This window comes from Cajanus cajan, chromosome 1 (assembly GCF_000230855.2).
Source record: "Cajanus cajan strain Asha chromosome 1, NIPB_CcT2T_4, whole genome shotgun sequence".
Lineage (NCBI taxonomy): Eukaryota > Viridiplantae > Streptophyta > Magnoliopsida > Fabales > Fabaceae > Cajanus > Cajanus cajan.
Window position 1 is genome coordinate 80,910,965 of NC_138517.1, and position 9,466 is coordinate 80,920,430.

Below are 9,466 nucleotides of genomic sequence, written 5' to 3' on the forward strand. Positions count from 1 at the left end.
ATTGTATGGTTAATATTCGTTTATAGAAATCTTAACATTTAGCATCTTCTTTATCATCTACCAATAAGTTGTTAATTTAAATAGTTTTGTACTTTATCTCATTAAATAAGGTATTAGATATAGAAAAAAAACTGGTTAAGAGGATGACTCGTCTAGTAGTGACTAGCTAGATTTTTCACTAAATATTAGTCACCAACAAAGTTGATTGTATAAGTTTGATCAACGATCAAATTACTTATTTACATATTTTTATGATGTCGACTTTGATGTTCTAAAATACTATAATATTAAAATTTGGTATAGAAATCTACTTATGGTTGTGGTTTCCAAATTGAGCATTATTCCTTAGCATCAATCTCAATTATTTGTACTTATGGACCTTCTTGGCTTTGAGTCTTTTCTTAGGTGGTTATAGTCTTTTGACTCTTTGTTGCTAGAATGTGATGTGTAATTTTCAACAATTGTTTGAAACAATGTGGTCTAGTGAGTTAATCTCCTTTATGATTACAACATATTTGACATCGTTTTAAAATTTCATCACTAGCACGTGATGAATTAGACTTCATTAAGGATTTGTTCTCTAAGGATGATATTGTATGCCAATGGGTAGCCAACCAGTAAGAATTTAACCTTCACAAAGTTGGCAAGTGACATTGCATCTATGGTTACCCTAAGTTGGACATGCCCTTTGGTTGGACTTTTCCCCCCTTTAAATTGATCACTTTCCCAAAATAGAAGGTTAAGTCATTGATGTGTTGCATTTCATAACATATTTCGCCTAAATATCACTTCCCTTGTCTATTCTCTTGATTTTCTTTTTACATACACAAATTTTGCACAATTTTTTATCCTGGGGTTTGATTTTTCAATAACTTAATAATTGTTATCCTCACCATTGGTGTAACATCCCAAATTTTAGTCAATGAAAAGAAATATTTTTTTTATGTATTTATTATGTGAATAAGTATTTTATTTATGTATTTTACTATTCACATATACGTATTTTACTATTTATGTATACGTATTTTACTATTCATATATACGTATTTATGAATAGTGTTTTACTATGCAAATAGTGAATGGCTGTGCATGAGGGGCGGCTACGAGGGCTGCGGATTCTTAAGTTTCAAAATTATAATTAATTTGAATATTTTAATGAATAGTGCATAGTAACTTCAAAAAATTCTATAAATAGGGACTTAAGGTTTTGAAAATTTAGAATTCTAGAGAGAAGAAAATTCTGGAGAAATAGAGAGAGAAAGTAAGAGAGAGAGAAGGAGAAAGAAAAGGAGGTTCTGCTCTAGTGCCTTGTTTAAGGAGAAAGAGGAAGAGATTCTGCCCTAATTCCGATTCCTTTTAAGGAAAGATAGAGAGGAGGAGATTCTGCCCAAATTTCTGTAAACCCAGGTAAGGGGGGAGTGGGAAACCTCGCTTGGGGGTGTGGGAATAATTGTTAAATAGTTTGTTTGTTGGATTGGCTCCCGATCCCTTGCCTGTTGTTTATTTCTTTGAATATGTATTATTGATGTGTTTTGTTTTATATCTTATTTATTTACATATTAGAATCTGTTATTTGAATGGAAGGCTAAGCCTCCTAAGTATTTATAAATTTGTAATCTATTATTTAAATGGAAGGCTGAGCCTCCTTATTATCTTATATTACCTTTTAAGCTTCCTACTTTACTTAAAAGATCTTAATATATTATTATTGAAAAATATGATACCTAAGCAACCTCTGGACTGTTGGATTGTTGGACTGTTGGACTATTGGACTGTTTGGACTGTTGGACTGTTTGGACTGTTGAACTATTGGACTATTAAATTGGATTATTGAAATAATTCTTAATTATGAAATATGAATATGATATGTGTAACATGCTAAAGGTTGAGTCTGTGAATGTATGACATGCATCATATGCACATATTACTCCAGGTGTGCCGCTGAGGCCGCATACCCACGACTAACAAGGTGTACCTTTGAGTCACCCACGATATGCTAACGAGGTGTATGAACACCAGTGATAGGTGTGCCTTCGGGACACCAGTGATGTAACATGCTAACGAGGTGTATGAACACCAGTGATAGGTGTACCTTTGGGTCACCAGTGATAAATTCTGAAACTTCCGTATGGCGCCACATGCATACATTAGTGAGTCAAGTCAAGAAAATCATTATACATAAGCATATATGTGAGATTGATTATATATGTGAATTATATTGCGTGTGTGTGTGCTATTTAACTTTTATTTCTATATCTGCAACTGAGTGAGAAGTTTCTCACTCCCTTGTCATTTTTGTGTATATTTAAATTATGATGCAGATAATTAGCATGAGGCTGAAAATGTTGGTGGTAAAGCTTAGGCTTCTGTTTGGGTTTCGCTCTGATAGGATGTGACATCGGGATTAGCTAGACTTATTGTTAAATTATTATTATTTTTCTTTTGTAATTTTTATGTTATTTATGTTGAAAGTGTGTATTTTTGTCATATTATAATTTTACTAAAAGATTATAAGTTAATTCCTAACTAGGAGGCTCTGCCACCTTTACTGGGATTAATCTATAATCTTTATTTTATTATTTCTTGACAATTTGATACTTACAGTTGAAAATTATGAATGTGCATCTTTTACCCAATGATACTTGAGATAATTATTTTATATTAGACTAAGAAAGAATTTATATATAGATGGTTTATATCTATTGTATTTATGTTGGGGTAGAGGGTGTCACAATTGGCTTCCTCAAGCATTGATCAAATCCTCTTCCCCAACCTTCTTATGTAAGAATTTTTTGAAGTTAACAAGTGAAAATAGTGGTGAACGATATGTTACTGGCTATAGGTTGTGTGATGAGGAAGAAAAGTTACAGTAGTACAACAACTTGCAAAAGGACAAGTGCATACCAAGCGAATATATGTTGACAAATTCTTATAGAGTTTGTTAACTACTAATTATTTTAGAAGGAATGTTTTAATTTTCGTAAGGCACAGTTATGATGTAATTTGTTAGAATATTCAAGTTTGAAACTATTTTTTTTATATAGAACAAAACCAATTACCTATAAAAAATGAAGGACTCAACTATCCTTTACGGTCCATAAAAATATAGTTATCTTGCTTCTAAGCACTAGAGTTTCAAGACATTAGTATTTTTGGTCTTTGCCATTAGTATTTGTTACATAAATGTTAATGGAATTGACAAACTGACAAGTGTCCATTTTACCTATAAATCAAAACACTTTTGACACTTATTTAACTGTATTTAAAAGAAATATGCATTTTAACTCCTAAAATATTAAAAAAAAAATCAAAAGGATATTCAAATAGGGTAGTTTATGAAAAGTTAGTGTATTTTTAATTTATGAACCCTTATTTTTCATGCAAATTTGATGAAGTCCCCAAACCCCAATATTTCTCAAATCCGCTTAACTATTTGGAAAGGGCTGAATGAGTTTGGTCCAAAGAGGGGTAAAAATTTTGATTCTCTGGGACTTAGAGAATTTGAATTCGCTCAACTGATGGAGTTTTCTTCACTCTAAAGAATTCAAATATTCGTTCAATCATTTGGAAAAGGATGAGTGAATTTGTCTCTTTCTTGCTTACTTTATTTTATTTGTTGGACATATTTAAGGGATCAGGAGAGAGAAAAACATGACAAGTTAAAAGAGAATAAAGCGAAAACAGAGCTAAGGAAAAGGAAACTTTAAGAGTTATTTAGGGATATGAGGATTATGAGTTCTTCATCTTCTTCTACATTTTCTACATAAATGGAGATTGCTCTCGTTATTATGAGTAGCTAATCCACTTTTCTTGTTGGGATTGAATGTAATCTATCAAACTTTCATGTAATCCTTTTGATTTATATATATGATATTCTATTATTCAGTGTTAGTGGTTTGATTTTATTCTTAATGCTGAAGTGAATTAATCAATCATCTTTTGATCTTTGATTAAGATTTTAGTTGGAAAACATTTGTTAAAATTATTTGGATCAAATCTCCTAATGATTCTAAAGGCTATGAATATATTTAAAGTCATTAGTTGAACAAGTTCTTGTACTTAGTGCAGGGAATCTAATTTAGTAAATGAGGAATCGATTGTTAAACTAAGATCCTTAGAATTTCTAAAGACAATGATTTGATTTAGAATAATCTCTGAGAATTCGATAAAATCAAGGAATAGAACCATATGTACACAATATTAGGAGAGCATGAGATAGATGAAATTAAATTCCAACAGCTTCTCAATTTATTACCTTTCAACTTTATATTTGCCTTTTTAGTGTTATCTTCTTTACAAATTCAATATTGAAATGCACAACAACAAGACTATATTCAAAATATATCTTTCTTTTGCAAGTTTTAATTAAAGTATTAGAAAATACAAATATCTTTCAAGTTCTTGTGGATCAACAACCTGTCGATTTATACTATAGTAGACATGGTGTACTTGTTGCAAAATTCCAACACAAACTTTTATTAATAATGTTATTGAACGTTACATTTTTAAAAATGCAATATTATCAATTGTTACATTGTAAAAAATGACACATAATTAAGTGTCACATTAAATTTTAGATCGTTTTACTTTTTTAATTATGTTGTTAGATTACATATTAAAAGAAAATGAAAAAATATTGAGATAATAAAAAATAATTTACAATAATTTAAAGCAAAACAACTAGTGTAGTTTTTAGATATAAAATAATATTTATGCCTTAAATTAATAATGTGAAGCCATGCGCTCTACCAAGCTAAAAAGGCTTATATTTATTTATAATTCTATTAATGATTTTTTTTATTTAGTATTATATTAAAATAGCATATCATCAATTGTTGTTTGGTTTAAAGTGTCACATTATTTTACCTTTTGTGTTTTTAGATTAAAAGTTAAGCCGTCATATTTGATTAGTCTAAATGAGGGGAGAGAGAAGAAAGGAATAGAAATTTTGTTTGGTTGAACAAAATAGATAAATTTTTTCTTATTTAGTTCACAAGGAGAAAAATAAGATTTTAAAAATTAATTTATTTTTATATTTATATAATTTTAAATTTAAAATAATAAATATACATATTTTAGATATTATATTATAAATATTTTAAAATTTTTCTCTTTTTTTTTAAATTTTCTCAATATTAGAGAGGAGTTAAAGTTGGATTAGGAGGGATTTTACTCTCATCTCCTCCCCTCCAGTAACTTGAACCAAATAAAACAAACTTAAAAAATTTCTCTCCTCCATCTATTCCTCTCAAACCCAATACCATGTAAAAGAAAATAAAATTAAACTAACAAACAATAATAGAAATTCATATGAATCGTACTTTTTGATTGATTGCGTAAAAACAATGTATTACTATTAAATTCAAACCTCATATATAATGTTTAAGATAATATTTATTATATAAAATAAAATATATGTTAAAAATACTAGTATATAATATATTTTTGACAACCTAGTAGTGTCTAATATTAAAATTAATATATTATAAATTAATCTACAAATGAGAAAGATTAAAATCTCTGAATTCAGTTGTTTGTTTTTTTTTTTTTAAGATAAAAGTTATTTCCAAAAAAAACCTATGTTTACAACGGTAACTAAAATTTGTAAACAAATATTTTTTAAAAAATAATCTATTTTTTTGAAGATGAAAATCTGAAATTTATAATTATTTTTTAGCAGTTTTTATTTAAATTGATTTATTTTATTTATCTAAAAAAATCAACATTTACAAATTTTTAACTAATTTATTTAAATAAAATTTTATTTTAATTATAATCATTCATAATAATAACCAATTATTAAAATAATCTGATTTTCACTATTTTCTCGATATCCTGACATTCATTTTATCGTACCAAATTAAAGAGAGCAGTTTCGGTGCCAAATTTTTTTTTTTTTTCTCAAAGAGAACAGTTTTGCTTAGAGCGTCTCAACAAATCCCTAACCCGAACAATGCCGGAATCACCCAGCGGCGGCGACGGCGGAACTCCGGCGCAGACGGCGGACACAGAGAATCCCCAAACCACCGCCGAAGAAGCGACTGCGGGCCCTCCGGTGCTGTCGAAGAACGCGCGGAAGAAGCTGGCGAAGCAGCAGTGGTACGAGGCGAAGAAGGCGGAGAAGAAAGCGGCGTTGAAGGAGCAGCGGCGAAGAGACGTCGAGAGGAAGCGCAAGGAGTGGGAAGAGAGCCTCGCCAGCGTCCGCGAAGATGAGCGAGAGAAGCTGCTAGAGTCTCGCAGGAACCTCCGGAAGGAGCGAATGGAGAAGCGGTCGCAGGAGAAAGAGTGCAAGCGCGAGAGACTGTCCTTAGCGAGGGAACATGGCCAAAACGTCGTCGTCGATCTCCAATTCTCTCACCTCATGAACCCTAACGAAATCCACAGCCTCGTTCAGCAGGTTCTTTACTAAGCTTAATTACGTGATTCCGTTACTAATAGTGAATAATGGAACCGTTTTGATTGGATCTGCAGATTATGTATTGTTACGCTGTGAATGGAAGGTGCGTTTCCCCTGCGCACCTTTGGCTCACTGGCTGCGAGGGGGAAATGGAGAGCGCGTTGAAGCGGATTCCGGGGTTTGAGAAGTGGATAATTGAGAAGGACAATAGGTCTTACATTGAGGCCTTGAGTGATCGGAAGGAGGATTTGGTTTATCTCACTGCGGATTCGGAGACTGTGCTTGAGGAGCTTGATTTGAAGAAGGTTTATGTTATTGGTGGGTTGGTCGATAGGAACCGGTGGAAGGGGATAACGTTGAAGAAAGCACAAGAGCAAGGAATCCAAACGGCTAAACTTCCCATTGGAAACTTCATGAAGATGTCTAGCTCTCAGGTATAGTATTCGTCATCTTGTATCAAGATCATGTTTGTATAAATTTATCAATTAAACAACTCTAGGAGAAGATAAAAACGAAAAAATGTAATAAGATTTTCCATAAGCTTAAATTAGCTTATGTTTAGTTAAAAGTTAAGTTTTGTAATTCAACAGATTAATTTATGCATAAATTCATAATTTTAGTTTATGGAAAAAAAATTTTCATTTTTTTTTTCTCTTAAAAATGTTTATGGAGAAATTTATGCAGACAGGTCCTAAATATACAATTTTGTCTCGAGAACGAGTTTTTGTGTTGGTTTAGTTTTTTAAAGTTTTTGTTCTGTAAAATAAGTCTTTGGGGGTGAAAAATGTGTACAAGTTAATTACTTGGTAGAGTAAACTTGTTAGCATGTTGAAGTTTTGAGTACTAACTAAATTATATAGGAGATTTTTGATCTCTCAAATTGAATGTAACATTTGATTTTGCCTCTATGTTAAGCACATACTACATAGAAGGGGCATTTCTAAAATTAGAATCATTACACATCTTGTGGCATTGCACTTTGTTTTTCCTTCACTTTTGAGTTGTTCTTGTTGTATGTAATGGTCTGTTTAGATGAGAGAAAATACAGGTAACAATGCATAAGAGAGGAAAGTTGATTTTTTGAAATAAAAAATTTCAAATTTCTTTTATTTCAATTTAAATTTCAAAATTTTCTTTCTTTCCTTCGTTTTTTTTTTCTCAACTGAAACAAACAGAGAATATGTCAGATTTTGGTGGTTTTGCGTTGTACATTGGGTGAAGGTGTTCTAAGGTTTCAATCTGATAAGTTTCATGCTAATAGAGAACTTGTTTCTTTGGGTGGGCTGTCTTACCCTTCAGAGTCTTCTAATATCTGTCAAGTGACAACACTATAGTCTTCCACTTAGAGCATGCCGATTTCCTTATGGTATGATAACTCATCATATTTCTCATATGGGCCTTCACTCTTCAGGTACTTACTGTGAATCAAGTGGTGGAAATATTACTCAAGTTTTTAGAGACAAGGGATTGGAAAAAGTCTTTCTTTGCTGTTATCCCTCAACGGAAAAGATGCCAATCCGATTCAGAAGGAAATGCAGAAGAGACAGTAGAGGAAGTACATGAACAAGATGATGATGTAACTGCAAGTAAAAAGAAATGTGTTGAGGAGGTCCCTGCTAACAGTTAGAATTGTCTCTTACAAGTTACAAACATGTTGATCTTCAGCTGGCCATTGCTTAGGAGTTAGGAAAACCAACACATGAAGACACAAGTTTCAAATTGGAGCTTCACATGCAGTCTTAATACTGACACATGGATTTAGCGTAATTTTATATGCTTTGTACTAATCTGTAACGGGATTTTCCATCAGGTGTTGCTCCGAAGTACTTGTATGGGAATACAAGTGCCTCCCCGATGATCGTGGGATGGAATGGCTCTTTTTGAACGTATCTCCTCTGGTTTTGGATTCATGAGCAATTATTCTTAATTTCTAAATTATATTTTTTACTTTCACCTTTTTTTTACCATATTTTTCTTCCAATATCTTTTTTTTTTTATTTATTACATTTATTGATATTTATTTTATTTTTGCACTTTTTTTTTATAGATTGGAATCATTGTTGAAAGAGATATTTACATGCAGTAAATAATATTTTGAATATTTATTTTTTATCTCTCTCTATGTATTTGCTAACATTTATTTATGTATTTTAGTTGAAAGAGGCTAATAAGTTATAACTTGAATTATTTTAAATTGTACTTATGGTGTAATTTTAACGAATTCTAACTAAAAATAGATAGATGACTGCGCGAGTGTTGGTGAGATTCGGTAACAATACTTTCACCTTTTTTATTTAATAAGGAGGCCGAAATATAATTTCAAACTCAGAATATCCTTGCTTTTACTCTCTCTTAAAATTCAATTTCAAACTCAAAATATCCTTGCTTTTACTCTCTCTTAAAATTCAATTTCAAACTGCTTAACCACTGCTCTTATTTTTTAATTGTAGTGGCAGTCTACATGCCTAAAAGTCATAGTTGATTGGGCTGGGAGAGGGGCAATAAAAAATAGAGTAAACCAATCAGTGGGCTGATAGTATTTAACCAAGTGACTTAAATTTTTAATGAATCAAAATAAGATAGGTGGTAGAATTTGGATAACTACTATAATTAGACAAGGGACGAACCAAATTCCAACAATAATGAAATACCTAAAATCCTAATTAGTAAAATTTCTAACTTCCCTATTATTCTTTCTACTATTTGAAAACATTCCTAAATTCCTTAGATTATTAGGTTTTTAATTACTTCAACAATTGCTAAAATTTTAGTAGTCTCTACAAGCTACAGAAGTGAGGATGTGACATAATACACAAAATGATGCAGCCAATCCTCAAGGTAAATCAGAGGGCTACTCTCAGTGTGTCTTGGGAGTTGGGACACCCAATCTCGAAGGATAATCGAGAGTAAAATGTATTATTACGTTAAATTTCTATCATAGTTAAAAGAGGGTAGATAAATAATCAAATTCAGAACAAAATGATTTTCTATAATTCCAACAATTGTATGATTTAGACACAATCAAATGGTTCAGATCAAAGGTTAATTTATATCAACTTTCAGCTGGTT

At 31.2% G+C, this 9,466-nt stretch overlaps 1 protein-coding gene across 1 annotated transcript; it reads left to right on the forward strand.

The window, feature by feature from the left end:
- The first annotated feature begins 5,869 nt into the window (after positions 1-5,869).
- TRM10 (tRNA (guanine(9)-N1)-methyltransferase-like protein) lies at positions 5,870-8,350 on the forward strand. The gene is made up of 3 exons (XM_083064360.1): positions 5,870-6,397; positions 6,472-6,831; positions 7,809-8,350. The coding sequence occupies exons 1-3, from the start codon at positions 5,954-5,956 to the stop codon at positions 8,022-8,024; spliced, it is 1,020 nt and encodes a 339-aa protein (XP_082920486.1). The 5' UTR covers positions 5,870-5,953; the 3' UTR covers positions 8,025-8,350.
- Positions 8,351-9,466: the final 1,116 nt, after the last annotated feature.

What these genes read in the sequence shown, in the direction of transcription:
- TRM10 (XM_083064360.1), top strand. Translation starts at nt 5,954, where the DNA reads ATGCCGGAATCACCCAGCGGCGGCGACGGCGGAACTCCGGCGCAGACG. An exon ending in TCCACAGCCTCGTTCAGCAG is followed by an intron (nt 6,398 to 6,471) that starts GTTCTTTACTAA and finishes TTGGATCTGCAG; the next exon opens with ATTATGTATTGTTACGCTGT. An exon ending in TGAAGATGTCTAGCTCTCAG is followed by an intron (nt 6,832 to 7,808) that starts GTATAGTATTCG and finishes TTCACTCTTCAG; the next exon opens with GTACTTACTGTGAATCAAGT.